This window comes from Panicum virgatum, chromosome 3N (genome assembly GCF_016808335.1).
Source record: "Panicum virgatum strain AP13 chromosome 3N, P.virgatum_v5, whole genome shotgun sequence".
Classification (NCBI taxonomy): Eukaryota; Viridiplantae; Streptophyta; class Magnoliopsida; order Poales; family Poaceae; genus Panicum; species Panicum virgatum.
Genome location: NC_053147.1, coordinates 53,564,479 through 53,582,708, shown reverse-complemented (window position 1 = coordinate 53,582,708; position 18,230 = coordinate 53,564,479). Strand labels below are relative to the sequence as shown.

The window sequence follows — 18,230 nt, the reverse complement described above, 5'->3', positions numbered from 1 at the left end:
CAGGAGAGTAAGGTGGCATATATATGGACCTCACAAAATATTAGCAACAAAGAAGGAAAATAATTGTGTGGGAACCCGTAAAGGAGTACTCCGTTTCAACTTATTAGTTGTTTTGACTTTTTTAAATACATTGATTTTTCTATACAATTAGATATGATATATATATATATATATCTAGATGCGTAGTAAAAATTATAATGACAAATAATTGTACCCGTAAAAAGATAACTAATAATTTGAGATGAAGGGAGTATTATTTTTGCAGGTTAAGCTAGGCTCGAGTTTGGGCAGGGCAGTGCATTATTTTTCCATGAGAAAATAGATAGATGGATTAAATGTTTTCATCCAAAATTCAGCATCACGGCGGACAATTATGGCAGGACCGGGCTAGGCTAGTTTTTCTTTTCACTTTGAAGGTCTAACTGGGTTCCATTAAGTCCTTGTTTAGATTCCAAAACGCAAAATGCAAAAATTTTGTAAATCGCTTGCATGTTGTACTAAATGTAGTAAAAAAATAAATCACATTACACAAATAAATTGTAAATCGCGAGACGAATCTAATGAGCCTAATTAGGACGTGATTAGACACTAAATTGATACAGTAATACTATAGTAAACAAGCTCTAATGATGGATTAATTAGGTTCATTAGATTCATCTCGTAGTTTACAGACGAGATTTGTAATTAGTTTTGTGATTAGTCTATATTTAATACTTCAAATATTAAAGGTTTCCTTCCAAAAATGCAAAAATGTAAAATACAAAATAAACTAAACACACCCTAAGTTTGGTGGAAGCAGCAGGACCATTGATTCCCATGAGCAGTACATTTTCTCTGAGGCCAGTGTCAAGTGTGCCGATGGCTTGACCACGACGGATTATGCTGCTGATCGACAAGGTTGGGAGGAAAGTGAAGAAAACAAAGAAAAAGATGGGACTTGTTTGGTTCGCGCTACCGCGTGATAGGAATAGTAACAATTTTGACCACTAATTACAGTGTCAAACAAAGTCAGTTTACAAAATCAAATTCAGAACCTCCGCGCTAGTGATCCTAAAGAATCTAATGAGGTCTTTGACCGCGTGATTAGAGAATGGCACTGTAGCATCACTGTAGCTAATTATCGATTAATTATCGTCATTAGATTCGTCGCGAAAAATTACACCCATCCCTAAAAAATTTTTTTTTTAATACTTCATGCATGTGAAATTCTCTTCTCGAAAAACATATACCCTAGTTTTATTGCAAAACCAAACAAGACACCTTGCGCGGGGTGGTGCGCACGTGACACGCTGCCTCCTCGGCAAGGGACAGAAGACAGGCTTTGAATATGAAGGGCAAGGCGGGTGGCGGCCATCCTTTTCGGGCGGGCAGATTGCGCAGCTCTGAGCCCGTTTAGTTACCAAAAATTTTAACTCCCCTTTAAACACATGTATGAAGCAATAAATGTAATTAAATAATAAAACTAATTACACAGTTTGGATGTACACGACGAGACGAATCTTTTGAGCCTAATTAGTGCATGGTTAGTCATAACTGCTACAGTACCCCCACATGTGCTAATGATACGGCCAAAGGCCTCAAAAGATTCACCTCACGGTTTCCAAGTGAGTTCTGAAATTAGTTTTTTAATTAATGTTCGAAAAACCCTCCCGATATTTGGTCAAACATTGACGTGACCCCCAAATTTTTTTTTGTTTGGCAACTAAACGCCCCCTCTGCTGCAGGCTCGGGCCTTTTGGGCTGGCTAGCTTCACGAGCAGCACAATCAAAATGCATCCCCTTTCACAGATCACACTGATCAGTTTTACTCAGAGTGATGGATGCATGGATGTCCTACTAGCTCCTCCTATTTGAACAACTCAATTTTCAAAAAATATTTGAACACCTCGCGTTAGAATATGACCATGAATGTGGACATTGTGCCATCGTGTGTTGTTCTTACTGGCAAAAAAAAAGAAAAAAAATCACGTGTTGTTGTTGCTGTTGCACATAAAATTCAGACGATTTCTGTTCTGCAACTACTCGGAGAGACGGACCTCTACGTATAACCCTCAGATCAGATTCAGATACTACGGAGTACATGCGGTGCAGGTCGGCAAGGCCAGTTGAGATTTGGAACACGGGGCGTGTTTGGTTTCTCTAGTGGATTTTACGCGTACATTTTCCGAGAAGAAAATCTACTAAATAAAATTTATTTATAAATTTTTTTCAGGGATGGATGTAACTATTCGAGACGAATCTAGTGATTGTAATTAATTGATGATTTGCTACAGTGTCGCAAACAGTAATTATTCTCTAATCACGCGGTCAAAGGCCTCATTAGTTCGTCTCGCGATTTACATGGGAGATTGTGGAGGTGATTTTGTAATTAGACTTTATTTAATATTCTAAATTAGTGGTCAAAAGAATAAAAAGTTTTCGTAAAATTTTTTACACCCAAATTAAACACTGCCCGTACATGAGGGGTGCACGCCAGAGCGAGAGAGACGCCAGTTCTGGGCCGGCGGTGCCTGGCCACTCGGGTCCACGGCCAGAGGTGGCAGTAGCAGGACCCGGTCCAGACGCGCGGGTGCTCCCCACGCAGCGGGCAGCGCCTGGCCCACCGGCCGCTGCCGCTGGTGGCTGCCTCCTGTCCCACTCGACAGAGCCTGCCTCGCGATGCGGCGGCGGCGGGGTCCTGTCCTGTGAGAATGGGATGGCCGGTTCGGCACTCGGGAAAGACCCGACCGGGCGGACCGTACGTGAACCGTGAACATGATCCTGGACGCGTGCCGAGTCGAAGCAGCCGGACCGCGATTGGGCTTTGACTGGTCCGCTTGGAGCGGGCCAGGCCGTCGTCGGTGCGGCGATGGGCCGGGAGGCGCTCGGCTGCTTTCTGCTGCTTCTTGCGGAGAGGGCTTGTTTTTTTTTCTTCCCATTCGTTGCGAGGAGCAACTCAACTCCATCTAGCTAATATTCAACGCAACTCCCTATCAAACCAGAGAAAGCTGAGAACCGCGCGTAGCGCGGGTGGCAGGAGCCGGTGGGTGGCTTCCTGCCCACCAGGGTTCGAGCCTCGGGCTCGCCTAGTGTTTCACCGGGGTTTTTTTTTCTCAATTTCTCCTGCTGCAGGTTCTGCAGCTGTTGTGCCCATTACGTTCGAAACCCAGCCACGTGCAACCTTTGCAAACAAGCCACAGCAAGTGGGGTCAGCTAAGTGGTTGCCGCGAACGCGCGGTGGTCCGCTCGCAGTGTGCGAAGCGGCCGGTCGGGAGTTCGACTCCCGATCTTGCACCGGGGCACAGTCCCCACAATATTATACTGTTCTCGCTTCATGTGATTTCAAGCGGTTGTCTCTCACGCAGGGAGCCAAAAAAAGAATGCGAACGCGCCCGTCGCCTACGGAGTCATGAATTCCGGTGATCTCAAAAAGGACACGGTCTTAAGTCTGTGTGTAGTTGTAGGTCTGGTTGTACACGAGTGATGTGTGTGGTGTGTGTGCGCGTGTGTACGTACAGATGCTATAGCTGTATCTAGATGAGAGGCAATATAAAAAAGCTAAGTGGTTGCCTGCGGGGAGCCGGGGATCAGCACAGCTGGCACTGTTGTCTAAAGAGCCGAGGATCATCTTCCATTCCGTTGCAGCTTCTTTGTTCGCTTCCTTTACGCCGCCACGTGCACGCACACCATGTTTGTTGCAGAGAAAACCAAAGGGAGCTCACCTCCTTCGACTTCGAGGGCAGGGCGGCGGCCGGGCTGGCCACGCCAGTACGCCACGCACGCGCCGCTCCTTCCCGACCCCTCCGGCCAACCTGTCCTAATCCGGTAACCGTAGCCCCACACCTGCCGACGCACCCCGGCACCACACCACCCTCTGACAGTACGGTCCCACAGGGTGCACGCCCACCTGTCAGCGAGTGATGTGTGTGGTGTGTGTGCGCGTGTGTACGTACAGATGCTATAGCTGTATCTAGATGAGAGGCAATATAAAAAAGCTAAGTGGTTGCCTGCGGGGAGCCGGGGATCAGCACAGCTGGCACTGTTGTCTAAAGAGCCGAGGATCATCTTCCATTCCGTTGCAGCTTCTTTGTTCGCTTCCTTTACGCCGCCACGTGCACGCACACCATGTTTGTTGCAGAGAAAACCAAAGGGAGCTCACCTCCTTCGACTTCGAGGGCAGGGCGGCGGCCGGGCTGGCCACGCCAGTACGCCACGCACGCGCCGCTCCTTCCCGACCCCTCCGGCCAACCTGTCCTAATCCGGTAACCGTAGCCCCACACCTGCCGACGCACCCCGGCACCACACCACCCTCTGACAGTACGGTCCCACAGGGTGCACGCCCACCTGTCAGCGACCGAGCCGCTTTCCCCCCGGCCGACAGCCGTAGCCGTCGCCACGTGCTCCGCCCGCGCGGCCGGGGCACCCCCGCCCGCTAATAATCGACGCTAGGGCCACCCCGTCGCGCACCACCAGCGGCGGCAGCGGAGGCGACTCGATTCGTTACTTACACCTGAAGGCGGCAGAGCGGATGTCGGCGGCGGCGGCGGAGGTGAGGATGCCGGAAGGGGAGGGGCAGAAGGGGGAGGCGGCGGCGGACGCGCGGAAGGACGGGGTCGCGCGGGAGGTCATCCGGATGGAGCGGGAGGCCGTCATCCCCATCCTCAAGCCCAAGCTCGTCACGCGCCTCGCCTACCTCATCGGTGCGCGCCCGCTGCGCTGCCGCTCCTGCCAATCCCTCCTTACTTTCTGCTGCACCTCGCTAGCCTTAGCTTAGTTACTCATATTACTTATCTACTTGGGGTTGGTTTCCCAGCATCAGTGGCCAATTTCACGGTTCTGGGGCCCCGCGAGTGGGCTTTCCTTCACTAGCGCACCATCGGCACGAGTGCCACTAGTGCTTAGCGCTCAATTTGGGATGATTATGGAGTAGATGAAGCTCTCGCAGAGTCGCAGTTGTACTGTACCTTGTCCTCCTAAAAAATGGAAGCCTTATGCTGCAGAACAGCAGAAGGGATTGGTGGGAGTAATTTCTGTATCCTGGATTGCTCCCCGCCCATTTCACTAATCATTCGTGTTACGAATTGGTGCGCAGAGCATGAGGTCGATCGAAACGAGTTCCTCAAGCTGTGCAAGAAGGTGGAGTACACCATCCGGGCCTGGTACCTCCTCCAGTTCGAAGACCTCATGGCAAGCCTTCTGTGTTTGGTTGCTCAGGGTCTGTGTATGGTCCCGTGTGAAATTAATTGTCTGTTCTTGGTTGCCGCAGCAACTGTACTCCCTGTTTGACCCTGTTACTGGTGGGAAGAGGCTGGAGCAGCAGAGTCTGACGCCCGAGGAAATCGAAACCGAGTCTGACGTCCAAGCGGCGATAGCAGCACCCAATAGGGACGTGGCGGCGCTAGGCCAAGTGGTGGCGGCGCACACAGGAGGCCGCGACGGCAGCGTGTCAAGGCCCTGGCGGCGACGCTCCATGGCTCGGCGGAGGACGCGCGCAGGCGGCAACGACACCAAGGGGCGGCAGCGGGCCCTAAGGGCAGGAAGAGGCGGCGGCCCCAGTTGCAGGAGGTGGCGCCCCTTGGGGCAGGCGGCGGCGGTTCGTGGGGTGGGGGTTGGACGATCCCAACCCTAACCGCTCCCCTCCCTTCTTTTTCTACTCGGGCTGAGCCGAGCCAATGGGCTGACAGCAGGCCGCCCTGCCCGTCGGCAGGCCGAGCCGAACGGACCGCTACCGGGCCGCCCATGCCAAGCCAAGCCCATCCCCCATCTCTCCCATGCAAAATTGTAATAAGGTTCCTAGAACTTTATCTATTTATGTTTCAGATTATTCAGTTCTGCATATTTATATTTGAGGACCTAGATTATTCTGTTTTAGCTCCTAGACCCGATACAACACTGCAATTTATTGCATTTATAATTTATGATGTAAATGCTTGTTTTAGACCTTGTGTTTAAATGGCTTATGATGCAAATTATTTACCTAGAGTAAATAGATAGTTTTTGAGATCTATGAGTCTTTAGAAATTGCATCATAATACATTCTAATGCGGAGATTTTCACTGTTCATATATGTTTTCTGTGTCTATGATTTTTTTATTTTTAGTCATGACTCTAACAATATTTGTATAGTAGGGTTTTTACACCTATACATTGTTTGCTTTTGAGACTAGAAAATTGTATATCTAAACACAAATAGTTTATTGATTTTGTTGCTTGGCAATTATTTTTAATTGCAATAAAATCGAATCCTCTTAATTCAGTGATGCTCAAATAATGACGGTTGTATTTAGGCTCATATTGGCCCAGTCTAGAAAGGCAAAAGAGCAACCAAACCATTTTCGCTAATATGGCTAACATGAAAAGTGGGTTTTTGCTCTGATCCCTACAGGATTTGCGCAAAATTATGCCACTATCCAACTTTGCGCAAAATTATGCCACTAGCACTATGTGCTTATATTAGTAATTTTTTTGTTTTAGTCTCTACCTTAAACGGTATCAATACAGTAGAATACTTTGTTAACCTTGTTAATTTTATAATTTTTTCATAAATTGCATTTAACAAAGATTGTTCCTCTTAATTAAGAATTTCTTAATTAATGATAGTTTATGCAAAATTTTTATATCCATATCTTGGATACATTTGAGATCCTAACACAAGGAATGAAGTCTTAGGCATTGGCTGCGCTTAATTCATATTGATCATTCAGCCCAGAGACCGTGCCTATGGCAGCGATTATTCGTCCATTGCTAAGAGGTCTACATCATGTTTATTTGAACTTGATGATTACCTATATTGTGTTCTCCCAAATAAGTGTTTTGGAAATGTACGAATAGTATATTTTATGGTGACTACCATCATCCATTATTAAAAGTTACACACAGGTAGTAGAGTCTTAAGCATTGGCTGCGGTATATTCATGTGAATATATTAGCCCAGAGACCATGCCTATAGCAGCATTGCAACAATTTATTTGCCTACTATTGAGAGATCTACTCTATGTTTCGGACATAGAGATTATCCGCTATGTGTGTGCCATATTAATAATGATTGTTTGTGAGGTCTACACACCTTATGACTACCTCTAATTATTGTGAGGTTTAAAGTTTTGTTGACTACCTCCAACTATCCAAAACAAAGTGAAGATATGGATCCCTCTAAAATTTTGCATTGGAGATTACAACATCACCATAGTGATTTTTAATTTACCTTAGGTGTAAATTAATTAAGTCAATGGTCTATCACATGTTGTGGATATTGACTTCAGAAGAGTTTGCTGAATTTGCTCTAGATGGTATCATTATTCCACATGGATAGTGGACAATAGTATTGGTTTTATCCCATTGACTAAGGGAAGAATTTCATGAACTCTGAGCTCGACGACCCTCACGCATTGCATCTAAAAGTACACATAGACGACCCTCACGTACAAGAAGATCACAAGAGCCCAGCAGGGCCGGCCTTGAGATTTCCGGGGCCCGGGGCGAAACTAATCCACCGGGGCTCTTTTAATAATAGTAGTAGTATTGATAATATTTGTAATCTATATAAAATGATATTATTGTTACAGAAATGGTACATGTTACTTTAACTTTCTTTTGTTTGTCTGGATGCAAAATCATAGATGACAGGGTCAATATAAACCTTTTCCTATAATAACTTCTGAAATCCTAATATCATAAATCCTTCTCCAACATGCAATACCTACTGCAATGAAATGAAATATCAATTTGATCGTTTTTTATAAATCAAATATAAAATATCAATCTACTTCCGGTGAGGGGTTAATAAGGGCTTAGGGCAAAATTAAAAATTCCTGCCTCCGATCGTTGTTGTACTGTCTTCCTTGCTGCCTTGCTGCTTGCTTTTGCTGGTCGCTCTTCCTGCTTGCCTGCGGCCTTCACTGGTCCCTCGTGCAGTCATGCTGGTCTGCTCTATGCTAAATCGCCGACGGCAAGACACAGGGAGAGATAGACACTGATGGAGTCACTGCACCGGAGAGGATCGGAGAGGCGTGGACAGCCGCTATCACATCAGTCAATTCAATCAATACCGGGAGCCAGGAGCCATTTCTGACCTCGCAAATTGCATAGAGAGAGACGAGGATAGAGAAGACGTGCCACGCCCGGACAAGGAATCACGGAGGCAAGGAGACACGCGTGCTACGTGCAGGCTGTGTGTTTCGTTCGCTTGGGCGCTCTTCTTGTATATGCAGCTAGCCAGCGTATACTACTATACGTCTATACCTGCTACATAGATACCTGATGGGCCCCATTGATTCAGGGCCCGGGGCAGCCGCCCCTCCGGCCCCCCTCAGGGCCGGGCCTGGAGCCCAGTGGCGGGCCTACCACTATGGCCACCCAGGCCATGGCCCTAGTCGCGGCCCAATAATGTCCACTACCACTTCTTAATTTTGATATAAAATCTAGAGATCAAATCCACTTAAAGGCCCAATAACTAAAGGCCCATGTATATCTCCAAATTTGGCTCTAGTCATGGGCCGGAGCTGGCCCCTGCAAGAGCCTTTCGTTCTCAAACCCTAGCGATACGCGATAGCGAGCAATCTAAAGGAATGTATTACCGCCACTGAGTCCAAGTAATACCATTTACATAAGTTGACATGTACTTACCTGACTTAGATAGATCTGAAATGTATTTTTAAAATTGCGGTTATACATATTATCTTGAGAAGGATACAATGACTCACACAGGCTGAATGGAACCAAAGGTTTACAATACTAGTTCCATCTTCCATGAAGACAAAGCTATGACTGAAGCTAACCGTGGTTCTGTATCCTTTGCACAATCCTGTTCAGCACACGATCAATGCAGCTTAGAACAGCAATCCCCCCATGGATCAGAGAAAAAAATTGCTCCAAACCATAACCAGAATCCAACAGCAAACCCCACAAGTGTGGAGTAGTAAAGTCCTGGATCTCTATCCTTATTTTCTGCTGATCCTGAACTTCCATTTAGGCATGCTATGTTCTGTCACACCCGGTTTTAATAGAAAAACCGAATGCATAACTATATATATGCCAGGATCAAGTTTCATACATATAGAGACATTATAAGTGAATAATCAGCAATAATATCACGAAAAAGAGAAATACAACAAATAAAAGACTATCAGAGTTATACAACTTATCCTGGAAACGAAGGCTTCATACTTCACAGGCAATCGACTGGGGGTTGCGTACGCCTAGAACTCAGCATCATCTTCAAAATACTTCTCACACCTTCTCCTTCTGAGCAGCAGTAAGTAAGGGTGAGTACACTTATGGTTGGTACTCAGCAAGGCCACAAGAAATAACCAGAATGTGATTTCAATCCATCTTTAAGTTTATTAATCATGTGAGGGTCCAAGCCGCTCTTGACCGTGAGCACGGCTAACCGGTTAGTTTTAACTCTGCAGAGGTTGTACACTTTCACCACAATTCGCGTAAAAGTTCCGAAGAACTTTGAACCCAACCACACAATGTGCTAGCTAGGCACAATACCACACTTCCGAGGTGTGATTGCATAGGGACGCTACGAGGCCTTTCCAAAGAATCACTATATGTACGCACTGGTCCCTTTTTCTGCGTTGCCTCAGAAGACGAAGCTTCCTTCACCCGCTCCTCAAAGCACGATAACCCGAAAAAAATCCACCAATCACCGCCCCAGCACGACATATAGATCATTTAGTTACTTAGCCAAGACCAGAGCCATATAGTATTATGGTTGTACTGTTTTCTTGGGTGGTTCTCTATGTTCCAATTAAATCATAGTACTCTTGTAAATAAAGCATAGATAGAAGTATGGTTAGGGTCACTTGCCTTTCTCCAACGAAAAGCTACTCTTACTGCTCTTCACTGCTCTTCAGCTTTTGCTCACTTGCAATTCTTGATCTTCAATCTTCAAACAGCGATCCTTCTACTCGGAGCAATCAACGAGCAACCATACAAAGCAAACAAAAAGATACAACTAAGAACATTACACCAAACAAGATAAAAGCTTTAAAAGAATGCACTAAAAGATAGGGCTCGCTACTACGGTTACGAGAGCGCAAGAAATGCGGAAAACGGAGCTAAAACGGCGATTCTATGGGATAAACGATGCTTCAGGCATTTAGTCGCTATTAACTACGGACACAAAAGGGCTAGCAAAAAGTATTTGCGAAGCACAGTAAAGTGTGCTCACAAAGGATAACAAGGTGATAAAGCTATTGCACATGTCACAAGGATCACATGAGTGCAAGAATTGAAGAAAACGGAGTTAAAACGTGAAAGATATGGCTAAAACAGTGCACCAGGGACTTGTTTGTGAGAGTTTTGAACTTCCAGGGGCTAGCATCAAAGAAACTAGGGGTCCAAACATAATTAAACCTAAACTTCAGGGGGTAGCAAGGAAAAAGGTGGGCTGCGGGCGGCTCTGGACTGCGGGCACGATTTTCCTAAAGCTCAGGGGTTTTACTGTAAAGATTTGGACCAAAACCTGATTACTTTTCAACTATGCTGGACCGCGGGTTGATATCCAGAAAAGAGAGGGGCTCTTTTGAAAAACTTCCTCGGTTGACCGGTACTAGTTGGGTTGACCTCGGGTCAGATCTAATCGGAACCGTCCGATCTGGATCTGAGGGCTGCGAGTGGCTCTGGTGGGTTTGGGCGGCGGAGCTGGCTGCTGGCGGCGGTGCTGCACGGCGGTGAGCGGCGGCGGACTCGCCGGCATTGGCCAAACTTGGCCTTCCGGGCTCGGCTCGGCTTGGGTTTTGGACAGAAAATGAGCACGCACGACGGCGAACTCGATTAGGGGGTCCGTGCGGGGCTTTGGCAAGAGGAACAGGGCTCACGGCATCGACCAGAGGCGGCGGAGCGCCGGCGAGCGGCTGTGTAGGTGAGAGAACGAGATAGGGAGGGATAAGGAAACAGAGAGCATCCTCACCACGGCGCAAAGCTGCAGGGCGGAGAAAACATCGCGGGTAAACGGCGGAATGGCGGCGCGACGCGGAGCTCCGAGCTCGGCAATGGCGGCTCGCGAGCTAGGGTTTGGGGCGGTGGCGGTGGCGGCTGCGGGGTAGGGTTCAAGGGGGGTTTAGGGGCGCCCGAGGGTGCTATTTATAGGGCGAGGCCAGGGATTCCTTGGCGTGCGGGCCAAGAGAGGCCGAGCGGCGCGCGCGGCAACGGAACTCGGGCTCAGCTCGAGTCCGGACCGGACACGGCGCGAGGTCGGGGGCGACCCCTACAGGCGGGCCTCGCCTGTCGGTGGCTGCGGGAGGGGAAGGCCGGGACGGGCTGGCCGGAGGAAAGGAAAAAAAAAATAACGGGCTGTACTGCTGGTTGGGCTGAAGAGAGGGGTTTCCGGTTTTCTTTTTCTTTTCTTTTGCAAAAGCCTTCAAATAAATTCAATTTGAATTCAAATTCAAAGAATTTAAATTCAAATTGAACAACAAACATTAAAACAATGCAAGGGCAGCATGAGTGCAAAACAAATAAAAAGTTTTATTTAGTTTTAGAAAAACAACCAATCAATATTTATTTTTCACTAAAGTTCCCTGCGAAGAAAATAAATGTTGGAAAAATTTTAGAATTATGAGAAAATTATTGTTTTGTTTTTAATTTTAATCACATCCTGAAATTCAAAAATTTCAGGGTGTGACATGTTCAAAGGGAGACCACAAAGCCCAGAATTATTGCTGTAAATTGATGGATCATTTAGTGTAGCAAGCTGGCCACCTGTGGGTATCAGACCTGACAGATGGTTGTTGGAGAGATTGAGAGAGCTGAGAAACGTCAAGCCGGAGAAGCTATCTGGTATATGGCCTGAAAGTTCATTGCAGGATAAGTCCAGGGACTCTAGGGCCTTCAGATTGCCAATATCATTTGCGATGCCACCACAAAGATTGTTTCTTGACAAATTTAGCAACTGGAGCCCCTTCAGGTTTGCCAACTCTGTAGGTATCTCACCAGACAGAAGATTGCTCGATAAATCAATACCTGTCATATGAGCAATTGCTTTCTCGAATGTATAATACTTCCCCTTCCAAATAAGATTAATTCTGTCAGAATATGGGGTCAGAGCTCGATTTGAGTATGTAAGCAAAATATGTGTTGATCCCAAGTAGAATCCGTCGTTCTGCTGTATCATCGATGCGAAGTTACCAAACTGTCTTGGTATAGAGCCACTCAACTGGTTGTTGGCTAAATCAAGTAGCTGCAGCTGAGAGTGATGCGATAACTGCCAGGGTATGCATCCCTGCAACATGTTTGAGCGGAGCTGGAGAATCTTAAGGGAAGGCATTTTCTGTGATACCCATGAAGGGACTTCCCCATGGAGCCTGTTGTTGCCAAGATCTAGAATTGTTAAGTTACTGCAGTAGCTTAAGGAGGAAGGAAAGCCTCCGGTGAAGTTGTTGTTTGCCAAGTGCAGTGATGTCAGTGAACAGTTAGGGCTTGTTAAGGCTGGGAATTCGCCAGAGAAGGCATTTCTGGACAAATCCACAAAGTACAGTACCTGGAGTTTCGTCAAGCAACTGGGGAGCTCCCCGTGCAGCTGGTTGCTTGAAAGGTCCAGGAACTCCAGAAAAAGTAACTGACAGAACTCTGGAGGGATCATTCCTGTAAATTGATTCCTTGATGCATCGAGTCCACGCAGGATGGGGTACTTCCCAATCACATGTGAGATGTCACCTGAGAAATTGTTTTGACCTATCCAAGCATAGGTCAAATTTTGGCATGCTGGAAGCAAGCCTGAGAAGCTGTTATTGTTCACCACCAGTTTTTGTAACTGATGTTTGCTGCATAGCCTGGGAGGTAACTCTCCAGAGAAACCATTGTTGGACAGGTCTACAATGATAAGTGGCTGCCCCTGGCCAAGATCCTTCGGTACAGGGCCAGTCAGTCTATTGAAGCCCACTAAGAGATACATAAGACGATGCAGCAGAGAGATGGTTTTTGGCAACTCACCCTCCAGTTGGTTGTTCCAGAGTTCGAGGCGTGCCAATGCCGCCATGCCGCCGATACATGGTGGTATCGTTCCATTAAGGTTGTTCCCTGCAGCATTGAGCCAGTACAAGTTTGAAAGTTTGCAGATCTCAACAGGGATTGGCCCATGGAGTGGGTTGTTTTTCAGATCAAGTACTAGCAATTCTCCAAGTGTGCCAAGCTCTCCGGGGATAACACCGGTGAAGTTGTTGTTTGAGAGTTCCAGGTATTGCAGCTGCCGCAGTGTTGCGATTGTTGGCGGTATCGGCCCAGAGAACCAGTTCGATCTCACTTTGAGGTATGTTAGATTTGGAGCTATCTTTGGAATCAACTCCAGGATCGGCCCAGAGAGTTTGTTCCATGACACGTCAAGAAATGTCAGGTTGGGGCACTCCAGGATGAACTGGGGAAAGCTGCCATTGACGCCCATGCTGTACATGGAAAATATCTGCAGGGTGGGCATTGGTGAGAAATCTGGTTTGTCTAAGTTGTTGTGAGATATCTCAAGGCGGGCAATCTTGGGGAGTTTGCTGAGTTGGTAGGGTACGGCACCTGTGAGGTTGTTGTTGTTGAGCTGGAGGTCGACGAGGTTAGAGAGGCTTCCGAACTCTGGTGGTATGAACGTTTCAAAGCTGTTGAAACTGAGGTCAAGATACACCAGCGCTTGCAGCAAATAGATGCTAGCAGGGATTGCTCCGTGGAGGCCATTCCTGCTGAGGTTTAGCTCGGCAAGTTGTGGAAGCGCAGCGAAGTTTAAGGTTTCAAGCCGGCCCTTGATCCCGGCTTCAGAAAGACGGAGTCCAATGATGTGGCTGGTAGCACTAGCATTGCTGCACAGGATGCCGGACCATACGCAGGTAGAGTTGGCTGGTGACCAAGAAGACAAGTTGCTGGTGCTGCTACTATCCAAAGTGGACTTCCAATGGAGAAGAGCGGAAGAAGCTTGTTCGCTGTAGGCTGCGTGGGATGTACAAACGAGGATGAAGAAGAGAATGCAGAGGAGATTTCTAGGTAGATCCATTGTTGTGCCAATGGCTGTTGATCTTGGGAGTAAGTTAAAAGTCGCCAAATGCAATTTATAGTGGCCAGAGTCAAGCATCAGGTCTTCTTGCCGCTAGATTTTTTTTTCCTAGCCTTCAGCTCTAACTGACCGAGAGACTGAAGACTCGGGTGTTGTCGTGGGGTACACGCACACAAATTTGTGTGCATATCTTCAAAAGAAACTAAGGAAATTAGTCAACCTTATAATGTGAATGCTAATTTGTTGGAAATTTTTTGAAATGAATGGATTGTGCCAACCAAGCTATGGCAGTTGGGATTCAGAGCATAGTAGAAACTTTGAATTCATCCATCTGATGTTTGCGAGATTATTAGAGTGCAGCAGTATCATTTGCACGTATTCACTAATCCAAGCCTTGTTACAAGTGGCTCAGTTCTTGAAATTCGTCATTACGAAATTTCTTAGAAAAATAATAATGCTGCCGACGAAGAGTTTAATTTCTTCACAATGACTCCATGCAGCTTGGCTTGATTTTAACTTTTTGCCACTAAACTTGGAAGTTGGAAGAAGACTCCTTTTGCAGTCCCAGTGTCTGATGGAGAATTGACTTGTGGTAGTCGCTTCATGCTTCACCAAACACACTATATTTGCATGGAAACTACCCTTCACCAAACACTGTGGGTCTGATTAGTTTTTTTTTTCCAAGTGCATCCTGGCTCGTACCACTCGACCAGGCCCTCCTCGGCTAGGCTCGTGACTCGTGAGTAAGATGCAGAGATATCTTTATTGGTTTGCTGTTTGCTCCTAGCCAGGATATATGAGAATGTGATTTTGGTTTCCTGTTCAACATGTTTGTCCCGCATCATCCCTTTTGCTCTCATGCAGCTCATGAGCTCACCCTAGCCAGGCCCGGCATAAACGAGCAAAGTTTGTGTATCCACGAAGCCAAGCTGAAGAGGGAATCTTGCATCCCGCTGGATCGCTGCAGCTAACCAATCACGCAACACTGCCATGCGGGGATCCAGGCTCGGCGGAAAACCAGCCAACCAATCGGACCCTATATTTGCATGGAAACTATCCTATTGGTGGATGGCAGGCCAGTTGACCAAGTTGGCCCTACTATTTTCTTGGATTTTAGCCATTGAGATTTTTTTTGTTGGTACATGCATGATATCTGTGCCATCAGTATAGTACATAGTAGTAACCATGATAAGTAGAAATGTATAGAAACATACAAGAGAAGCTAACAAATTTCTTGTAAGTTTGTAATGGATCACTACACATGATTTTACTGATCTATTATTTTATCCATTTCTTTTACCTTGTTTCAGATTCAAGTAGACTTTGTGGAAGTCTTTCTTTAAATGCTGAGCTGGGGCCGCTTATCAACTGGGGGAAGTGAAGCTTCAGGCCGACAAATGCTGTCTGTTTCTGGCCGCTAGTGTTGACCATTTCAATTTTCATGTTAGGCAAAAGAAAGTCAAGCTTATGAAAATGTGAGTGTGCACTTGTGTTATAACCTACCTAGTGGCCTTTTGCATACAGTTTACCATTCCGCACTTGCTCTCAACACTTGCATACAGGCTTGCATTCAGTGGTCTCCGCACTTGCTCTCAAGACCGAATGATCCTCATGAAGTCATGAGTCGTGAGAGCACAGCAGCTAGCGATGGCTCGACACTGTGCTCATAGATTTATATATGGACCATATATATTTCCTCCAACTTTGTGCATAAAGCATTGTTACATTTATATTGTTTATTACTGAATCATCTGGGTTCAATTCATTGCATAAGAAGAAGGGACACACCGTCAGGAGTAAAAGACACAACTAAAAAAATGATTTGCAGGTACGTCCCATCTTTGTAGAGACGGGTCGAAATATATAATCCGTTGCTACTAATGGAATGAGATTATTGTAACAAGCGACCCACCCCTAAAAATGGACCCATCACCCGCCCCAACAAATGATTTTCAAATTTATTCCAAAAATTCATATAACTAAAAATAGCAAAACGCAAAAAGATGGATTTTTTAGCATAAGCCTATTATGATCTATAAAATAAGAAAAACATACTCCCTCCGTTCCAAATTATAAGTCATTCCAAGAATCTTGGAGAGTCAAACTATCTCAAAGTTTGACCAAAATTGTAGAGAGAAACACAAAGATTTATGACATCAAATAGGTATACTATGAAAATATAGTTAACAAAGAATGTAATGATACTTAATTGGTATTATAAATATTATCATCCTGTTATATAAATTTAGTCAAACTTGAAAAACTTTGACTCTCCAAGATTCTTGGAATGACTTATAATTTGGAACGGAGGGAGTATTAAAAGTACATTTCAGTGTATGAAGTGATTATGAGTGTAGAAACCACAAAGTGAGGCTTGAGTTATATGAGATAATAGAGTTAGTGAGGTATACATTATGATTTCATACTCTTAACCAATATATACGCTGAAATATGTTTTTGATATTTAAGTTCTACATGTCATTATAGGCTTATGGTAAAAATTTCACCTTTTTGTGATATATTTTGCTATACATTTTTATTTAAATAAATTTCAGAATAAAAAAATATTTGTAGGGGCGGGCAGTGGAGTCACCCGCCCCCCTAGAAATGGACTTGTAGGGGTAGGTGGGGGCATTACCCGCCCCTAAAAATACAATTCTAGGGGCAGGTGATGCCTCCACCCGCACTTAAAAAATGATGTCTCGCTCACTTCTCGATCCGGCGCGGCGTCCACATCATGGATCCGTGCTCCCATGCCCTCTGCCAATCGCATACCACAGACCTCTACACAACCCACCTGTTCCTTCTCTCCCCCGCCGCCCTCCCCCCTCTCCCTCCCCAGCCGCCCATTCCTCTCCCATCTGGTGGCACGAGGGGGGTTGCGCCGCCACGGATCGAGCTCCTCCTCCCTCACTGTCACCTTCCCTTCTCTCTTCAGCCACCTATAGCTACGACGAGCACGCGGGGGACCGTGGTGACCCGAGCATGAGGCGGCGGCGAGCGCGCGGGGGACCGTGTGGGCCCAATGCAGGGGTAGGAGGTGGTGGCGAGCGCTCAGGGGATTGGGCAGCCTGGTGCGGCGGTAGGAGGTGGCGCTGAGCGTGCGGGTGGGCGGATCTAGCAGCAGGGTGCATTCGCGGGGAGCAGCGCCGCGCTGGAGCAGCGTGGCGGGCGGCTCATTCGCGCAGAGCAGCAGCGGCCCGATCTGGCGGCTGGAGGCTGCAGCGCGATGAGCGGCGCGGAAGGCGACGGCTGCGTGGCGGCGCTGCACGGTCCATGGCACAGCACGGCGTGTGGCAGCACAATTGGGCAGTGCGAGCACATGCGCCGGTGCGGGGAGCGGCTGCTGCGGACGATTTTTTTGTATTCAATTTGTAGGGGTGGGTCATGTCCTCATCCGTCCGTAGAAATTTCTAGGAGTGGATGAGGGCATGACCCGCCCCTAAAAATAGATTTTTAGGGGTGGCCGCTTTACTCGCCCTTACAAAGCAGCGAAAAGTTTGGACGGATATCGCTCCCACCCCCTAAAAATATGTTTTTACCTGTCCCTAGAAACCATTTCTGTTGTAGTGAGAAAAAAAAGGAAAAGGCATATGACTCGTTTGATGCACAACTTTATCTTGATTTCGCTGTTGATGCTGCCACCATAATGCAGCTAGAATCGGGCTTGATGGTTCCTTCCTCTTGACATTGGTTGAACTCCTGTGGTAAGAAGCTGATAACAACTATTCTAAGGCATTATAGGCTCACCATCACATTAATAAGAAAGTGACATTGTAATTAGCTAATTAAAGCACATGTACTTATGGTAATAAAAAATAATCAATGGATGCAAAAACAGAGAGGTGTTCTAGACAAATCAACACATCAATACTATATATGTAGTTTGTACGTCACAGATAAAATCTTTTATCCAAGGTACCTCGAAGATATGACAAATAGAGCTTCTTCCACATGCTTTATCTTCTGCTTGATCCCTCGATGCCACTTCGACCTTCTTTATTAGTCGATGAACCGCCCCCAGCACAGTGGAAATGCAGTCCTCAAGTTAAATTTCTCTACCATCATATTGACTTTCGCGTTGTTCTTGGAAGCCTTAAGGCCTTCGACTCCATAGCACCTGACTTTCCCAGCAAGATCTGCATTTTTGCGGGCAAGTACTCGGTCGCTTCAAAGAGTTGAGTGCTCTGGTGCAGCCTATAATTGATAAAACTAGTCTGTCAACCCGTTCTCCTGCACAGGCTTAGAATTAATATAAAAATAAGATCAATAA

The 18,230-nt window shown here is 46.4% G+C and overlaps 2 protein-coding genes across 2 annotated transcripts; one reads left to right on the top strand and one right to left on the bottom strand.

The window, feature by feature from the left end:
• Window positions 1-4,353: 4,353 nt before the first annotated feature.
• LOC120666177 lies at window positions 4,354-5,835 on the top strand. The gene is made up of 3 exons (XM_039945964.1): window positions 4,354-4,679; window positions 5,072-5,166; window positions 5,246-5,835. The coding sequence occupies exons 1-3, from the start codon at window positions 4,508-4,510 to the stop codon at window positions 5,606-5,608; spliced, it is 630 nt and encodes a 209-aa protein (XP_039801898.1). The 5' UTR covers window positions 4,354-4,507; the 3' UTR covers window positions 5,609-5,835.
• A 5,662-nt stretch (window positions 5,836-11,497) lies between these two features.
• Window positions 11,498-13,957, bottom strand: LOC120667890 (MDIS1-interacting receptor like kinase 2-like). Its single transcript, XM_039947879.1, has 2 exons — window positions 11,613-13,957; window positions 11,498-11,507 (listed from the first exon to the last, which is right to left on the bottom strand). Exons 1-2 carry the CDS (start codon window positions 13,955-13,957, stop codon window positions 11,498-11,500), a joined length of 2,355 nt encoding a protein of 784 aa, XP_039803813.1.
• Between the last annotated feature and the right edge of the window lie 4,273 nt (window positions 13,958-18,230).